The sequence below is a fragment of the Micropterus salmoides genome, unplaced genomic scaffold, assembly GCF_014851395.1.
Source record: "Micropterus salmoides isolate LMB-PRFRI ecotype aquatic unplaced genomic scaffold, ASM1485139v1 Ms_hic_scaffold_8, whole genome shotgun sequence".
NCBI classification, from domain to species: Eukaryota; Metazoa; Chordata; class Actinopteri; order Centrarchiformes; family Centrarchidae; genus Micropterus; species Micropterus salmoides.
This window is the reverse complement of record NW_024044570.1, coordinates 14,414,094-14,432,261: the sequence shown is the minus strand read 5'-3', so window position 1 is coordinate 14,432,261 and position 18,168 is coordinate 14,414,094. Positions and strand designations below refer to the sequence as shown.

The 18,168-nt window shown below is 39.6% G+C and overlaps 1 protein-coding gene across 2 annotated transcripts; it reads right to left on the bottom strand.

The window, feature by feature from the left end:
* Positions 1-390: 390 nt before the first annotated feature.
* On the bottom strand, positions 391-18,082 carry LOC119893687 (FYVE, RhoGEF and PH domain-containing protein 6-like). 2 transcript variants are annotated; one of them, XM_038706005.1, is made up of 21 exons: positions 17,830-18,082; positions 14,745-16,758; positions 12,672-12,813; positions 12,333-12,394; positions 9,877-9,907; positions 7,512-7,663; positions 6,255-6,411; positions 6,012-6,099; positions 5,422-5,472; positions 5,244-5,302; positions 5,082-5,153; positions 3,785-3,853; positions 3,207-3,290; positions 3,009-3,088; positions 2,758-2,860; positions 2,446-2,592; positions 2,115-2,220; positions 1,848-1,942; positions 1,636-1,764; positions 1,383-1,522; positions 391-1,280 (listed from the first exon to the last, which is right to left on the bottom strand). In XM_038706005.1, the coding sequence occupies exons 1-21, from the start codon at positions 17,840-17,842 to the stop codon at positions 1,244-1,246; spliced, it is 3,831 nt and encodes a 1,276-aa protein (XP_038561933.1). In that variant the 5' UTR covers positions 17,843-18,082; the 3' UTR covers positions 391-1,243. The 2 variants fall into 2 exon arrangements, with proteins under 2 accessions (XP_038561933.1, XP_038561932.1); XM_038706004.1 differs by having other exon boundaries at positions 12,333-12,400; positions 17,830-18,081.
* Positions 18,083-18,168: the final 86 nt, after the last annotated feature.

The following is an 18,168-nucleotide window of genomic DNA, read 5'->3' as shown; positions in this document are numbered from 1 at the left end:
TACAACATTTGACATAGGAGTAATAAAAACGTACTCTGAATAAGAGTTACATTTTAGAGAGCATAGGCTATTAAATCATTGGATGTAGTATTGTGATTTCAGATGGCCGAGTTTTGAGATTCATGAAGTGAACAATGTTAAATGAACGTACTTTTCTTCACTGGTTACTCAGTGCTCCACAGTTGCTGGTACAATTGCTGGTATTTCTGGATGTGATTTCAAAGTCCAGCATTTCAGTAAAAAACAATTAATCTGATCTACTCAAAAAGGTTTTCACTTACAGTATGGTAAGTATTTATGTAATGTATTTCTCCAGTTGCTATTAAGACATTGCTTTCCCACCATTTTAATGTGCAGCCTTCACTCTACAGATGACCATGACCAAAAAAGCACAGTAAAACAGGACAATTTATTACAGTGACAGAATTAAAACAATAAGTGATTCATGGAAATTTCGATACATTAATTTACAATCTGCTATATTTACAGTGTGTGTGTGTATATATATATATATATATGTGTGTGTGTGTGTGTGATAGGGATATGATCTGTACAGCCATTTGAGTTATGTAAGTGCAATACACATTATTGTACATTTATGTCCAAACAGTGAATGAACCTTTACTCATTCAAACCTTTGATAATGTAATGTGAGAGGTTCTTAAACAAGTATAAAGAGTGTGCAATGTGTGTTAACAGTGAGCTTCTATGTGAAATAAAGTAATTATTCCCAAGTAACAAGAACACCTATGTGAGAACACCTATGTGATTTGTTTTGAGCTCTAAAGATTATTTGGTAAATGTGGATCATGTTATGCAAGTATTCATTATAAATGTATTGACACTGAGTTTTATTTACAAATCTATGCCACAGAGATCCAAGCAGATACAATAAAATGTAATTAAATGTGTTACAATCAAAGGCTAAGTGTCTAATAGCTAAAGATGATTGTGGCATGATTCTAAATTTGTAGCCAAATCTGCAAAAATCCTGATGGAAACAATTCATGTTAATGTACTAACATGACATGGGTTTTTGCCATTGCCATCTCTACAGGAGTGCTCTTTAAACAATGTAAAAGATAACTACAGTATGTCTGATAAAGCAATTAAATATTTCGATTTTAACGCAATATGGTGTCTCCAGATTCTTTTTGCAGAATTCAGATAGCATTGAGGTAAAACATTTTTCAGGCAAGAACAACAAAGTATGTTGAACAGCAACATACACTGTGAGCTGATATTAAAGCACAGTGGCTTCTTTGAATGAGTCGATCCATCTGTTTAAAAAAAAAGAAAAAGATATTATTATCATATATTATTAGTACAACTATTGCTGTCATGGTGTGCAACAATAAGTGTTGCCCGTCTTTATACTGTACCTCTGTGCTGTTTGGACATCATCAGCTTTAAAAATATAGTAAAGCGTGTTTTTGTGGTAAAGCTTAAACTGTAACTTCTGTGATGAATCAACTTTCAACATAAACCCTAACAGTGGCTGACTCTCCAAGGCTGCAACATCCTGTAAGAAGAGACAATAAAAGACCAATGTTAGATGGACATGAAATCAGTTCCCTTTAGATCAATCATGACATGACACTGGGCTATCGTTGATACAAATAGGAGAGACTTTACCTCACTTGCAGCATACGTGTACAGGACCTTGTCTTTGATGACAAACCATAGCCTCTTCCCCTGCTTCTTATTGACCTTTGACCTCTGCAAATACCCGCCCATGGAGGAGTTGTCTGTGTTGGCTGACACCTGAATCAAGTAAAACCGATCTGATGAGATATCAGGTCATTGTCATAAACAGTGAATTTTGATCAGGACAAAGCATCAGTCACCTCTTTGAGGGCTGCAGGTATCTTCTTCTGCTTCCTGGAAAAAGCAAAAGTCGCTCTGGTTCCAGGAGACACAATTGCTGATAGAGCTTGTTCACCTAAAGAACACAAATGCAGAACACTCCATTGTTTAATGCACAGAAAATACAGAGAATACAAGTTATGTCTGTGTCTAATCCACACTGATGGTTCAGACAAAGGCACTATTAAAAGATATGGGGATGTGTTTGGATCAGATTACAAACAATGTTGGAAGGAAGACAGACGTACATTTCTGCTGCTGAAGAACAACAAAACACTGGTCACAGACTCGTGCTAACTGGTTCTTTAGGTATTCAAGACAGTGTTTGTTGGAGGAGCAAGCCTGGCATACCACCTGTTGGGATATTAAGCATGACATGTTATTTTTGTCCTTATTTTACAACAGCAATTGTTATCAATGTGTTTTGTCCTATTTTTAATAATGTAATAACGTTTTAATTAGCTCATCATTTAATGCACAGTTTTAAAAGCCATCTTATTTAGCAGCTCTTGTTTTTCTTCTCATTTGTTTTTGAAGCAAGATACTTTTTCCAAATCTCACCACTTTTTCTCAACTTACCTTTCCGCATGCACGGCAGTGGTGTCGCCTCCATGTTAGGGTAAACTCACAGGTGCAGATCATACACATGGTGGTACGTGGGTCAGGGATCCATATAGGTGCTTTGGATCCCAAAGGCACACCATCACCAAAATCCTTCCACTCTACCTGATTATAAATTTTTTTTTTTTTTTTTTTTTTTTTTAAAAACAGGCGTTAACTCTAATTGCTCATACTATAAAATAGACTTGTTTGTTTTTGTCACTTCAACACAGGCTCAAACACTGCAAACAGGAAATGTATGAGGTTCATCTTTTTAATATGTTTTCTTACCTCTTCTGGAGGCTTGCCAGATATAAAACTGATCTTCTTCCTGGTGTAGTCACTGATCGCCGTGGAAATGGCCTCAAGCCATTCATCTCGCTCTGTGGCCGAACTGCAGAGAGAAAACAAGGTCTGACTACACACCTGCACAGTATTCACACACCTATGCGCTACAAAGAAAACCCAGGATGTTATGAAATGACTAACGAAGCAACACATTATTAAATTACCAAGAAACATCTTTTGTTTCTGATCATTACCTCGCTGAGAGAATGAAGGAGCGCTCCACGCTCTCAATGTTCAACTCATTCTGAATGGCCTCTTGCCTTGGTTTGCTAACCTGTAATTATTTTCATTGTGAGCAGTGATGGTAGTATATAACATATCTTGTGATTTTATATCTAGATATATATTATTGTTTAGACTAGAGGGAAATAATAAGGAGATAGGTTTCTCACCTTCATCCCAGCCAGAGACAACATGTTGTTGAACTTGTACTGGCCTGACTGAACAGGGGTGGTGTACAGCAATGTGTCGTTAAACTGAAGGAGAAATGACAAAGAAACATCATTTCCTTTCTGTCATTCTGTCTTATCTAATACACTACAGACGAGTTCAGAGTAAGATTAAGAAAAGACGCGTAAAAGCCCAACTGATTTCACAATCTTTTTTGGTTTCATTAGCCTCCATAATGCTTTGATATAAGCTGTTACACAGTTTGAGGTTGGATCACCTTCGAGCCTTGATCTAAGGACAGTCAAAGAAACTCTGGTCTTTAACTCCTTAGGCTCTTTACAGCAGCATAAGAGCTCAGTAGTTATGTTATACATATACAAGAATGTATGACTATATAATGGCCATCATAGTAAAGAAAGCCTTAACCCAAAAAGGAAGCTGGAATCAGCTTCACAGAACACAATTTGGATTAAGTGAAGGTAAGAGAGTGTGCAGTAGATTGGCTGAGGAAGAATATCCAGTCATTGCAGTATTACCATGCTAAGAATGTAATTGAAGTTAGAGATAGGGATTATCGTACCAGGAAGAACATTCTGGGCTGCATGACCTTCCTGGACAGCTTCTTCAGGACACCCTCTTTCAGGAAGATCTGGAGCACAAAAATGTCAATATAACGCATTAGGGCTTGTTTGATGGCCATTTTCTGACTCTTGAACTTAAACATGTCTGTCTCAAAATGAAGCCCTATATTACAAGTCATAAGGTAAAAAATAAAATATTTGAATGGTAAGCAAATAATCAAGTAGTTCTCCCAAAAAGCTTGCTGCTCCCTCACTATGTGGGTGCCATCTACCATTGTTTGCAATCCTGGCTCCACAATGGTAGAATGAGCTCCCCACTGACATCAAGACAGCAGAACATGTACACATCTTCGTTGCAGACTGAAAACTCATCTGTTGTATTGTTTCTAAATGTAGCACTTGAAGCAATTTAGCATGTTTGATGAAGTTGATGTATTTGCATGATTCTTGCAATTTATGGATCCACATGGTTGAATGCACTTAGTGGCTTCGGATAAAAGCATCAGCTATATAAATGTAATGTAATGTGATTTCCTGTTCATTATAATTATCATTACATTGAAGCTTCACATTTTATGGCTTAAAAAACAAACTAATAATGTAGTATATATGATATATATGGAAAGACAAAATAGAGATGATATTTATTGCAATAAGAGGTTTGGTTGGTAATCCTTTTCCCCGTCATCCCTACTGTCAAAATGTAATCTGCCTTCTTTTTCTCTACCAGTAAATACAAATTATGTAGTGCTGTACAAAGCCCCCTTGTCCATAATCCTGAATATAATGTTAGATATACAAATGTTGTCAATTTTACAATGCTGCCCAGCAACAATTCTGATGTACTGTGCTGTTGCTTTTTACTTTTTGTCTACATCTAAGTGATATAAAACATAATATAAGTTGACATTCAATATACAACAAATCATTTATTCATAAATTTATTTTATAAAATTGGTGACTTTAATTTTTTTGAGTTCATTTGGATCCTTGAAAACAGGTCCTTCAGGATCATGAAGTGAGATTGTTTTGTTAACTGCTTACTTTCAAGATCAAGCCTGAACTTTTACTTCTAAGCCAAAATGGACCAGAAGTGCATCAAGGAGAAAAATTTTTTCATGACAACTGGGCAAACTCCATCTGCTGAGGAAGATTGTTCTCAAATGTATTAATTATGTTGTTTCATCTGAACAATTTATTAATATTTAGCAAAAAGGGCTTTGGTGATAAATGTAAATTAAGTATAATGTCGTTTACAAAAGGTTCAAGCTCCAAGCAAATTCTTTACTGTCTCACCCGTCCAGGTTGGACTATCTCATGGTGGCCGTTTAGACTGCACTGCACCTGGATCAGCTTCTGGAAGTTATCCTGACAGGAAAAAGAAAGACATCAGCTACTGGTACAGAGCATTTTAATAACATGTTAATAGAAAATGCCTGTTTTCTTGTTGTGTCTCACCCCTTGTTTCATGATATCGTTGGCATGATTGGCCACCTCTTTCACAATTGCAAGGGCATCTGTGTGGATACAAAATGTGAAAAGGTTTCCATCACATACATTACAGACAACGTTTCCATTCCACTGACACCATCAGGTGAGTTTACAGTATACAGATGTAAAAAGGCCACTGGTTTACCTTGTGTGTCCTTGTAGTCATCTGAGTCTTCAGACAGGTTTTTTAGATAGTCTGAAACACAATTTCAGACATATAAGAGTCAACTACTTTGTACACTGGGTTACAAGCGTTCAGTGTTGTGCACTAAATTCCTGGAATGTAACCTGAAATTAAAATCCTGGATAAAAAGGTCTGCAGGTTTTTACATAATATAATTATACAAGAGTGACGCAAGGAACATTCTTCACATTTTGGTACTGAGGGGTCAACCCTTGATCCATTAGATTCATGAAAGACTAAGCTCGCTCATGTTAAAGCTCATGTTATGTCACCAAATCTGATTTGGGCTGCACTTCAAAAATCTTATTATATGAGGATTGGCAAGGCAAGACAGACATTACAAACTATTTTTACTTCTCTGGACACCAGAGGGCAGCATGATGGCTATAATGAGACATCACAGCTTGATCAAACATGCAAGGGTTAGGAGCCTGTATTTACATTGATAAAGTGAATTGAAGGAATTAAATGAAGCCTGATTTAGACTAATAGATAATGTGTCAAAAAAGTTTAACACAAATATAAACATATCCTAAAATGACTCTTTATACCTGTGAGCAACAGCTGATACTGAGGAATCCTCTGAATAGGCTTTAGGAGGTAATGCTTCAGAGCCAAGTTGGCACAACGTGGACTGGCCTTGGACAAAATAAATGACACATATTACAAATGACGCAATTTTCAGGAACAAACTCACAAACACGTCCTCTACACATGCATAAACAATGAAACCTCATTGAGCCAAAAGACACACCCACTCAGACAGAGAAAACAGGTGGAGCAAGCCTTGTTACCTCAAATTCCCGTACCACTGTGCTGAATGCTAGGTTCTTCTTACTCTGCTCTTCAAGTAGAGTCACATTCTTGTCAAACTCACGGATGTATGTAGAGTACATCTTCAGATAAGGCCCTTTCTTCAGGAAAATGTCTGCTAGCTGGGCTTTCTCATCCCTGTATACAGAATAAAGGACAATGACATAAACTAGATACTCTGACACCTCATTGAAGATGTATGTCTAACTAAGCTGTAAAATATATTTTTCAATAGGAATATCATTAATTTTGACTTTTTCAAAATTAATGTTTCTTATTATTAATACTTAGTTTTTATTTAATTTACGGCGCCTTAACTAATACTATTTCTGTGTAACACTTTAGTTGCTTACTCATGTTCCCTTGCCTCAGTGTTCCCACCTGCCTATTGTTTTACAGAGGACAGCAGTGAGTCTAACAGTAACAAGTGTAATAAGTGCAGCAGAGTAGATTCATGAGTGACTAGAAAACGCTAATACGGTTACAGGCTTGTGGCAGCTTTTTTAGTGACTCTGGGCTTTGGGTAAAAAGCGCCTCCAGTTTCTCTTTCAAAAGGAATTTCTTGGTCAATACCAACACAGGAAGACAGTAAAACACCCAACTTCTCTCTCTGGGTTCACGTCATACTCTGTCCAATGTGTACTATAAGTAATTAAGTAAATCATCATGCAATGTATACAGTAACTAACATATGTTTCATATGTACTGCCTCTGGAAAACCAGATGTTTTCAGGAATGCGTTTTTCATCAGGTACACGCTACAGGGCCAAAAGTATGTGGACACCCACACAAAGTATGTAGACACATGGTGTTACAACAGCCTCCATCCTTCTAGGAAGACTTTTGACAAGATTTTGGAAAGCTGCAGGGACTTTCTGCCATTCAGCAACAAGAGCATTAGGGAAGTTGGCCACTAATGTTGGCCAATAATAGCTCACAGCTATTTGTTGGCGTGCTAAGGTTAGAGTTCTGTGCACCACGAACTTGAAAAGCAATTTCTTTATGGAGCTCACTTTGTCATGACATCCAACAGGGTTGTATATACTCACATTAAGATTTATTTTACATGGAACTAAGGCATCTTACCAAAACCATGTAAAACAGCCCCAGACCAAAAACAGGCAAAAAATATTGGTCCTACATACATTTGGCCATATAGTAAAGGTGTATAGTTGCTCATTGAGTCAGTAACAGCAATCACACATATATTTAAAAACTTTTAAATGATTCTGTTGTACCACTTGGCCACTCTCTGCTGCAGCTCCTTGAGCAGGTCTTGGTTGAGTTCGTAGAGCTGTGGCAGGTAGTATAGGATCTGGTTGAGAAGTCGCTCCTCAATCACAGGCTTCCCACTCTGACGAGAAGCTTTGGACACTGCTTCACGGAAGTCCTGTAGACAGATAAAGAGTCAAATGGTCAAATACAGGAACTTGAGCACACAGGGGAAAACACAGAGTGTGTCAAAAATGTATTTGCAAAACATTTTTTTGTTGAAATGGTTCTCTGAGATTTTTTTGAAAATGCAGTGCACCAAAACAAATTCCTTGTATTTGCAAACCTACTTCGCAATAAAGCCATCTTATTCTGGTAATGAATCTTAATTAAGTGCAAGGAATGGACAAATGTCTGCTCTGCAAATCATGTAACATGGTCCTAACACGACAAATTAGATAAGTTCCAGGAAGCTGAAATATAAAAGACAAAGAAAGAGAAATACATGTTGACGCATGAACTTAAATTTCCAGGATAAAGTGAATCAAGATAAAAAAAAGCAGAGAAGAGAACCTCAGGGTGCTGTTTCTGCTTCTGGTTTATGAGCACACATGGCAAATACTGTAAAACTGCTTACAGAGTGCCCGGTAGAGAGCTCCACATGTGATCTACTAACAGCTGACAGTGAAGGAGTGATGGAAAAGGATTTGGAAGGGAATTAAAAATATATATATATATATACCTTTCGTGAGATAAGACAAGATAACACTGAAGGAATAATTGAAGCATTGGTAGTGTCGTATTACCACGCAGAGTGAAGTGGACACAATTAGCAACAGTGCTAACAAGAAGCTGTCGACTTGGGTTGAAAATATTATATGAACTCTACTGTTTTGAAGCCATTTAAAAGCTGATCAGATAGGCAAAACAGCTTTATTTATTTTTTCAAGTTAAATATCAAAGCTGTTTTATATTTCTGTTGCTGGGAAGTTGGCATTTAGGAAACAATAGGGTTTCATCTGGCAGAAAGAGTAAACAACGCAACACAATGATGAACTGATAACTCGCAAAAAGCTGGCTGTGTGCCTAGTAGAGATGGAGAAAGAACCTCAACATTCTTTTGAACTTAGTACGACTGTTCCTCATTACTGGACTCCATTCCTTTAATGTCTACAGAGACCCAAGCACTTCCTGTCTCTGCTCTGCAGTAAGGAGTAATTGTTTATGAGTCAGTCCTACTACAATCTGGTTTCACAACCGTTGTCCCTCCAAACATCTGCTCATATGACAATATTCATCATTCTGTGTGAAAATAAAATAGCAGAAAAATAACAGTTTATGAAAAAAAATTCCTTTCAAGGGTTCCAGACATAGTTTGAGCATCTGACAAGCAAATCAACTGTTTTCCTATTTCTGTCAGTTTTTATGTGTACAACCGAATGCAACACTATTAATGCTTTCCAAAAAAAACACATTTAAGCGATTATTGTGTGTCTACCCTCTCTATTACAGCCGGGTTCAAGTTTGGCCATTTGGAACAACTACAAATACCTTCATAGGGTGTCACACATCGTATGAACTAGAACATCACAGCCTTTAAGAGTAATCTTTATCAAACACCTATGTATTCTAATGTCCAATTATATACCTGTTCCTCTTGCAGCTTTCCTGTGTTTGATATTTAGTATATTGTTTAAATGTCCAATCTTTTTAAACTCTTCCTCAAGCTACTATTCAGGGTTGTAGTTGTGATCAAATTAAAAGTAGTTTATTCATGAACCTTTTTTTTTTTTCCTTGGAGAAAGAAAAGATGTTCATTACTTTTTTAAAATCAAATACAGTGAATCCAAAAGTAAATAGTTTCACTTTTAAGATTCTAATATGACAATTAAAAGTCAATTAGAGTTACACAGGTCTGATAATAGATACAAATAGTTTATGTTATGCAAGGGTGTGTTTTCTGATGTTGTTTCTCAAACAAATTTTGAGTGAAGTATAGCAAAGAAACCAGATCATCATATCATTTTGGTGGTTCCAATCTGTTACGGATTAAATTCTCAAAACACCACGAGGAGACAATATGACTCCATTTAAGTCCATACACGTGTAGTGTTACCATCAGATCAGACTACTAGTGAAAGTGTGGGGAAAAACAATGAGGAATGCGAGCCGTCCGAGCAAGACTGAGGGGAGTTGGGTTTCCACACAGTCTTATCCTGCATGGGGTGTGCCCCAGAGGTTAGCATAATCAAACACATATGGAGAATGTGGGCTCAGACAGTAGACTAGCAATAGATAAAACATACACAGAATAATACCAGCTTCTGCTCTTATCACAACAAACATGCTTGTTTTTGTGTGAAGCGAAGGGTGACAGGTAGGGGTACTTACAACATGAAGCAACTTCAGGACACCAACAAACCTAGGAAATCAAAGCATCAGAAAAGAAAGAGGTTATCATGGATGAGTATAGTCAGTAAAAACCTCTAAAAGGAAGCCATGCTGATAATTTGGGTTTTATTTGTTTTGAGATGTCCATCTCCACCTAATACTTCTTCGTCTTCAGAGCATTACAAAAATACAATTAGCCAAATGTATCTCCAAAAACAATGTCCCTTGTGTTACATAATACACAGAGACCTTGCTGTGAGTTTTCATTTTGTACCACAGAAACAGCCACTGTGAAACCTTTCGATAACAACATATGTGGATTATCCAGAGTAATGGGAATGCTGTTTCTCGAATGAGATGCTGCTGCTGAATGTTATTTTTCAATGTGGTGAGCACCACAAGCGACATTAATTTTTACCTCAAATGTATTGGAGTGGAGGCAGAAATATCAGAGACAGGTATCTCAAAAGATGGGTAAAAAAAGCAGGTGTGGAAAAAATGCTGTAATGTAAGAATGTTTTCAAAAATAGACATTAATAGATTATATCTATCAATTAACAAAATGCACAGTGGGTGAACAAAAGAAAATCAAATCAATATTTTGGTGTGACCACCCTTTGCCTTTAAAACAGCATCAATTCTTCTAGGTACACATGCAAATAGTTTTTGAAGGAACTCCGCAGGTAGGTTGGCCCAAACATCTTGGAGAACTACCCCATAGTCCTTCTGTGAATTTAGGCAGCCTCAGTTGCTTCTCTCTCATCGTGTAATCCCAGACAGACTCAATGATGTTAGGATCAGGGCTCTGTGGGGGCCCAAACCATCTCTTTCAGGACTCCTTGTTCTTCTTTATGCTGAAGATAGTTCTTAATGACTTTCGCTCTATGTTTGGGGTCATTGTCATGCTGCAGAATAAATTTGGGGCCAATAAAATGCCTCACTGAAGGCAATGATTGGTGAATAAGTATCTGCCTGTACTTTTCAACACTAAGAAGAGCATTCAGTCTGACCAAATACCCAACTCTGTTTGCAGAAATACAGCCCCAAACTTGCAAAGAACCTTCACCATGCTTCACGGTTGCCTGCAGACACTCATTCTTGCATCTCTCTCCAGCCCTTCGGCAAAAAAACTGCCTTCTGCTACAGCCAAATGTTTCAAATTTTGACTCATTAGTCCAGAGCACCAGTTCCTGTGTTTCGGTGCATAGTCGCTGGGCTTTGTTTTCACATCCAGAAGGTATGGCTTTTTTGGCCGCAAGTCTTCCATGAGAGCCACGTCTGACCAGACTTTGCCGGACAGTAGATGGGTGTACAGGGGTCCCACTGTTTCTGCCAGTTCTGAGCTGATGGCACTGCTGGACATCTTCCCATCGCGAATGGAGTTAAGCATGATGTGTTTTTCAACTGCTGCATGCGGTCTATGGTCCTCAACGTTGCCCATTTCTTTATGCTTCTTCAAAAGAACTTGGACATTACATCTGGAAACACCTGTCTGCTTTAACTTTCTGCCTATGAGAGACCTTTCTGATGCAGTATACACCACTCAGTCATAACATTATGACAAATACCACTGACAGGTGAAGTGAATAACACTGATTATGTCGTTACCGTGGAACCTGTCCGTGTGGGGGAAATATTAGACAGCAAGTAAACATTTTGTCCTCAAAATTGATGTGTTAGAAGCAAAATCGGCAAGTGTAAGTGTGGGCTAAATTGTGAGACAACTGGGTCAGAGCATCTCCAAAACTACAGCTCTTGTGGTTTTTTCCTGGTCTGCAGTGATCGGTGTCTAAAGCAGTGAACTGGTGACGGGGTCATGGTGGCCAAGACTCAGTGATGTGAGGAGCGAAGTCTGGCCTGTGTGGTTCAATCCAACAGACGGCCTACAGTGTGTTCCGACACCTTTCTATCAGAACCTGCATCATGCATGCTTGCTTAATGCAGGTTCTGATACACAGTGCATCACAGTTTGTTGCGTATGGGGCTGCGTAGCCGCCAACCAGTCAGGGTACCCATGCCTGACCCCCATCTACTGGCGAAAGCACCAACAATGGGCACTTCAGCATCAGAACTGGATCACGGAGCAATGGAAGAAGGTGGCCTGGTGATGAATCACGTTTTCTTTTGCATCACGTGTATGGCCGGATGTGTGTGCATTGCTTACGTTGGGAACACATGGCAGCTATGGGAAAAAGGCAAGCCGGCAGAGGCAGTATGATACTTTGGACAATGTTCTCCTGGAAAACTTTGGGTCCTGCCATTCATGTGGATGTTACTTGACACTTTTATGTTAATTGAGAAATATAATCTATTAACATGTATATTTTCAAAAATTCTTTCCACAGTACTGTATGTCCAAGGCTGAACACCCCTTGACGTAAGAGACAAGATAGTCTGTGTTTTTTCATAATTTGACTGAACCTACTCTTTTAAGAAAAACAAAATAAAACTCTTACACTCTCTCAGAGGTCATAATTTCTGTGGCAATGTGGTGAATCTTGCTCTTCCTCTGTCCACCCTGTGTCTAACAAAAGGTACAAAAACAAAGACTTAGAATTATAATGTGCCATAATAAATCACTGTGTAGGTCATGTTTACTCAAACAAGGTTCAGAGCAGATAAATGCTGTGCATCAAAATATATGCAGCATGTACCTGATATGCATGAGGTCAATAGAAAACAGTTAACAAAGTGCCAAAAGGAAGAAAAGTTCTTCCCCATATGTCCTGTGAGATAAAGGAAGTATTTTTAGCACTTCCAGGCACTAAACTGTTATAACACTCTCAGCTTCTCACCGTACTCTCATCTGGCTGTTCAGGGACTCCTTTACTGGAGTTAGAGCTGCTATCATCCTCGCCCTCCTCATCTGAGGTATTGGGCAAGATGTCATCATCCACAGGGCCATCTTCCAGGGGTGCCACCTCCTCATCAACAGAGCTTTTGTCAAAAGAGTTAAAGTCAGTGTGGAATAGAGGCAGATGCCAGACTATGAAAACAATGTACATATGTTTAGACACACAGAAGCAGCTGCAGGTATTTATCACTCTGAATGCAGAGAATGACAATGAACACACCTTTAGTCACTCACATGCCACATTTTAGAATAAATAGTACAATAACGTGAGGTTGTTATTTATAGAAGTGGGGTAAGGAGATGGGGCTTGAAATAATAATGTGTTAGCACATAATCTGACGGAGAGTGTGTTTTTGAAAGAAAAACTTTTCAGCAGTATTCAAACATTTCCTGCTCTGATCAAGTGGGAGTCATAAAAAAAGAACACACAGGAAAGGGTGCACTTGACACAACCGGAAAGAAAAAACATTTAACGATAATCATCAACACTGTCACATAACACTAGCCCTGGGTCCAGCTGCCTGCCTCAGGTCACAGAGCAGTAGTTTGGCTAAATGCTGCCAAGAACGGCCAAACCACACACAAACCAGGATCATCACACACTTTGTTAATCTAACCTTGCAGCACTACACTGAGTACATTTGAGTAGCTAAAAGGGAACTGCAAGAAATACAAACTTCATATCTCAAATGCCACAATTCCCTGAGGGAGCACTGCACGTGAAACAACGGCACCTCCCTGAACCAAACTGCAGAAAAAGAATTAAGTCGAGGCTAAGCAACAAACCCAAATAAGCCAGAGTCTGTGTGTCTTACACACAGTGGTATGTTTACAATAGCTGTTGCATTTAACTGTGACTGGTCTCCGCTTGTGAGCTGCTCAACGTGCTTTTAACATGTGATTGCTGCACATTTTGATCTAAAGAGGGCTGACGCACTAAGCTGTGCAAGGCCAAGTGTACAGTTACACAAACTGTAATCCTATTTTTCCAAATGAATTCTGCTTACTGGCCATTCATCAACAACATATGAGTTTTATTTAATTATTTTTTTGATTTTTATTATTCTTATATAACTTGCATTTTTTATTCCATATTTGTAATTTTCTAGATTTATTTATGTCAACTGTAGGTTTGTCTACATGTTGCACCTTATCACCAAAGCAAATCCCTCGTACATGTAAAATTCTACTTGGCAATAAAGCTCTTTCTAATAGAGCTAATTAATGTATATTTGGACACGCAGACATTTTAGTTTTTTTAAATTCAGGTTTTGACCATTTAAAAGTTAAATGGTTAAAAAGAACATAAGTATCTTGTTATAGAACCTGTTCCTCTGATTTATTCACAAACCTTACTGTTTTATAAAGACGGTCACATCGACTTTCAAATAAAACTACTGGCAGTGTACCTCCAGTGTACCTCAGCAACAGATATCTTAAAACCTGAGCAAATAAAACAAAAAATATCTACAAGGTGAAATAACACAAATGTGTCTTTTTGTAATGTTGGCCAAAAGTTTCAACTAGTTCTACTACAAAGCACCTGTGACAAACACACCATGACACACAGAAGGCCTTTTGAACTAAATGCACACACTCCTGCCTTCTAGGCCAAAGACTGTCTAGTGTTAGTGTTGCCTCCGATCATAACTTAGTATGAGTAATATTTTATGTGCAATCTTAATTATGAGGTCAACCCCATTCCATCAACTGTGCGGTACAAGCACACGCACCACCATACTTGTTAAACTCCCCTGACAGGAATCTGCAACAAAAGAGTCAGTGTGACATTAGTCTCTGTGATCTTCCCATTTTACAAATGATACAGAGTCACTCTAAAGTAGTTATTTTACAGATGAATGGTTTTAAGAAGACGGAGGTGTTTTCCTGCCCTCATTTCAGAAAACGAGGGGAATTCCCTAATGTACAATATAGTCATAGGTACGATCGAGATGTGAGTTATTGAGAGAAACAAGACACAGAGACAGTAATGAAAGGCATCATAATAATCTACCTCTCATATTCTGTTGGGGTCTGACATGTCATGCCAGTGCTTCTCTCGAGGGACATATATGGCTCCTGCTCCTCATAAATGCCCTCATCATTATACATTGAGATCTGCCAGGCAGCAGGCTGCGAGAAGGAGGTCCGAGGCGAGGTCACTGCACTTCCCATATGCACATTCATGTAGTCTGGTATCTCTTCGTAGTTAGGGAAGTTCTCATAGTAACATGCATATTCTGTTTCGGGAGACAACTCATCTCCGTCCACGCTTTGCTCTACTCCAATCAGCGGCCAGGATAATTTGCGTTCAGGCTGCAGAAGCTCGTGGAAGTTCTGACATCCTTCCTGGTCCCTGTCCACACTTTGTTCATTGTCATTTGCAGCGTCATCTGGGCTCTGGCCTTCTTTTACTGTCAGCTTGGGAAACTTCTTCACCGAGAGCTTCAAGTCCAGAAGTTTCCGGAAAGAGTTCCTCTTCTGTCCCTCAGAGCGAATGAGGTCAGCACCAGAGAAAGACTTGGCTCTCTGTTTACTCCGACTGGACCGAGAATGCTTGGTGGTTTCAGCTGTTAAGAGGTTTCTGCTTGCTTTATTGTCTGGAGGCAAAGGCAGCTCCCTCTTCACTCTTTCCTTCAAAACACCATTTTGTATAGGAAGGTCCTGCCTTTTCCCATTATCTCCTAATTCCCCCTCTTCTTTCTCCTCAGAGGATTCCTTCTTCTGCATCCATGCCATCGGGCAGCTGCGTCTCTGGGGCTTCTTCTGAGAAACCTTGACAACCCCATCCTCTGCTGCCCCAGTGATGGCAGGAGGCTGGCTGAGTTGACTGAGCGAACTACTACAAGTGTAGACTGCCTCCTGATCATGTGTTCCTTCCTCCTCCTTCTCCACCTCTTCATCCTCCTTGTCAACCGATACTTCCATCTCATGGCTGCTGCTGTCCCAACCCAGGTCTTCCTCCTCCACATCCTTTGGGACTGTCTGAGAAGCAGAGGTTGGTGCTTTGTTGTCAGGTGCAGACAGAAAAGGCTTTTTCTTGGGCGGAGGAGCTGGCCCAGCGCAAGCTTTTCTCACAGACAGAAATACTGGTTCAGGTATACTGACAGACGGTGATGAGCTGCCCTTCCCCTCTGATGACACCTTCACCTCTTTGACGTTCATTTCCCTCCCTTTCTCGCTTACAATCTCTTCCCTCTCCTCCTCCACCTTTTCCTGACGGGCCAGCACAGCCGCCCTGGGTTTCCGTGGTACAGGGACAGGGATGGGCTTCCTAGGGACTGCTGGGACTGGTTTGGGTTGGGGTGCACAAGATATTTGCTCTGAGCCAAAAGTATCTTCCTTTGGTCCTCGCCCAGGTGCACTCTGAGATATTACGTTACCATTTGCCTCATCGCTCCATGTTCTGTGAGGAAGGGATGGTCTAACAGTCCTGTTAATTATGTCTGTGTTGAGATTTTTGTCCAAAGTAAACGTTTCTTGAAGAGGTTTATGGGTTGTGAGGTCGGTATTGGTGGAAGCAGTGTTCATCACTTGGCACTTGGCATTGTCTGTTTTCTCTCCGCTGTTATCCAAAGTACTTCGCAATGTAGGGAGAAACTTTGTGTTTTCTTCAGTTTTATCCTTATGCAATGTTTTCAAGTCTTTCTCCATTTTGTCTTTGTTTGTTGATGTGTTCCTCATACACATGCACTTTTCATGGCTACACAGACAAATAGGAATAATATAATCCCATTCTGGCTTTTTGTTCTCTTGCTGTATTCCATTTTGGGAGTTAATAAGACCTTTGTTCTGCGGCATTTCTGTTACAGATGTTTGATGCAGGCTCTTTAAAGCAAGTGGTTTGGACTCCAAAGCAGTGGTGAGTTTAGAGAGGCAGGGTTTGGGGGCCAGTACTGGTTTAATCCTCCTCTGTGCCCCAGGAGACGGGAGTGAGAGACCGTCTCTTCTTGGGGTTGAGGGAGACACCCCTGGCCTCTGCGGCTGGATCAGCTTTGGTTTGGGGGCCACAGGTGGCTTGTGCATTCCTGAGGAGAGAAAAACCAAAGATGTGCACTTGAGATTTTGTGTAAATCTGATCTGAATCAGAGCCTATTGTATAGGCTAGAAAATATTTTCAAATCTGAAACACAGCAAAAAGATTATGGATCTAATCTGACACAATAAAAGCATACTCTGAATATCTGGATGGTATATTTGATGCTTCTTCAGTAGTCTGACAGATGTTCCCCCAATGAGAGTTCTATAGCACTGATCCTGACCTAGTAACAGCTTAGTGTAAAACTGCAGTAAAGTGCTAACCCCTGCTCCCCAGGGGGTTCAAATAGCACATGCTATTTATTTGCCACTCCACACAACAGCACAGTAATCCAGCGAATGGCCCATGTCAACAGGCAGAGCAGATGGGAGATGAAGAGTAGGAAAGAAATGAAGGAGGGAGCAAAGACTGGAAAAGAGTCAGGCAAACTGGTGTTTCTGGCTGAACTAGAGTCTTAAATTCTTCTGTGGTGGATAAAACAGTAACATGCTGAAGTGCTGATAGGAAGGGATGTTGCTTTTTGGAAATCATATATTTCCTTGTTCAGCAAGCCACAGTTTGACATTGGATGACTCTAGAAATCCACAAAAACAATTTCATTGATTTTGAATTGGAGATTGGGCAGAACCAACCACTGACTGACAGACAATTGTGAGATATGCTGTATATATGAGAGACAGGAGACATTCCACCTGGATGTCCCAAACACCATAATAGGCTACATTTCTAAAGAATCCTATGATTGCCAGTAATTTATCTGTAAAAGGCACACAGGTATGCACCTGCACAGTCTGTTATTTATCTTTTCTGTTGCTTTTATCTTGAATATGTTAACACACTTATTCAACTGTTCAGTTTGCAAAATAGCTTCAGCTAGACACCCTTCAGTATATGCGTAACATCTGTTGCATTGCTTCTAACTGTGTAGTGTATCTGCATTGTCCCTAAGAAATAAATACATAGGCTACTGATTTGTAATTTATTTGGTCAGACTTGAGCGCTGGATCACTAAAATCTGTGACCAGTAGGATCAACAAGTAACGAGATTCCTGCCACTTACCTGACTTCATCATTGCTTTACTCTCTTCGCTTCTGTTGTTCCAATTTTTATCAGTCAACGCGGTAGCACAGACCGTCCCGTGTGTCCGGATACGTTGCAAGAAGTCGACTTTAAGTAAGTTATCTGTCAGTCATCAAACATCTACATTTTCTCCGCGTCTGTCCGAGCAACACGTGATCCTTCGGCGCACAGTTGATTCTCACTGAAGCCATCTGGCTGTCTGCCAGTGGTAAGTACCAGTTGGCTTACTTTTTGTTACCATAAACAATCCACTAGGGGTCCTCAGGAGCTACAAACTGCCAGAGTCAAAACAAAATGTTGGGAACTGTGAAGCAAAAA

Coding starts and splice junctions, on each gene's coding strand:
- LOC119893687 (XM_038706004.1), bottom strand. Junction 9,908..12,332: donor ATTATGACCTCTGAGAGAGT/GTAAGAGTTTTA, acceptor TTGATTTCCTAG/GTTTGTTGGTGTCCTGAAGT. Junction 6,100..6,254: donor CAGTGGTACGGGAATTTGAG/GTAACAAGGCTT, acceptor ATTTTGTCCAAG/GCCAGTCCACGTTGTGCCAA.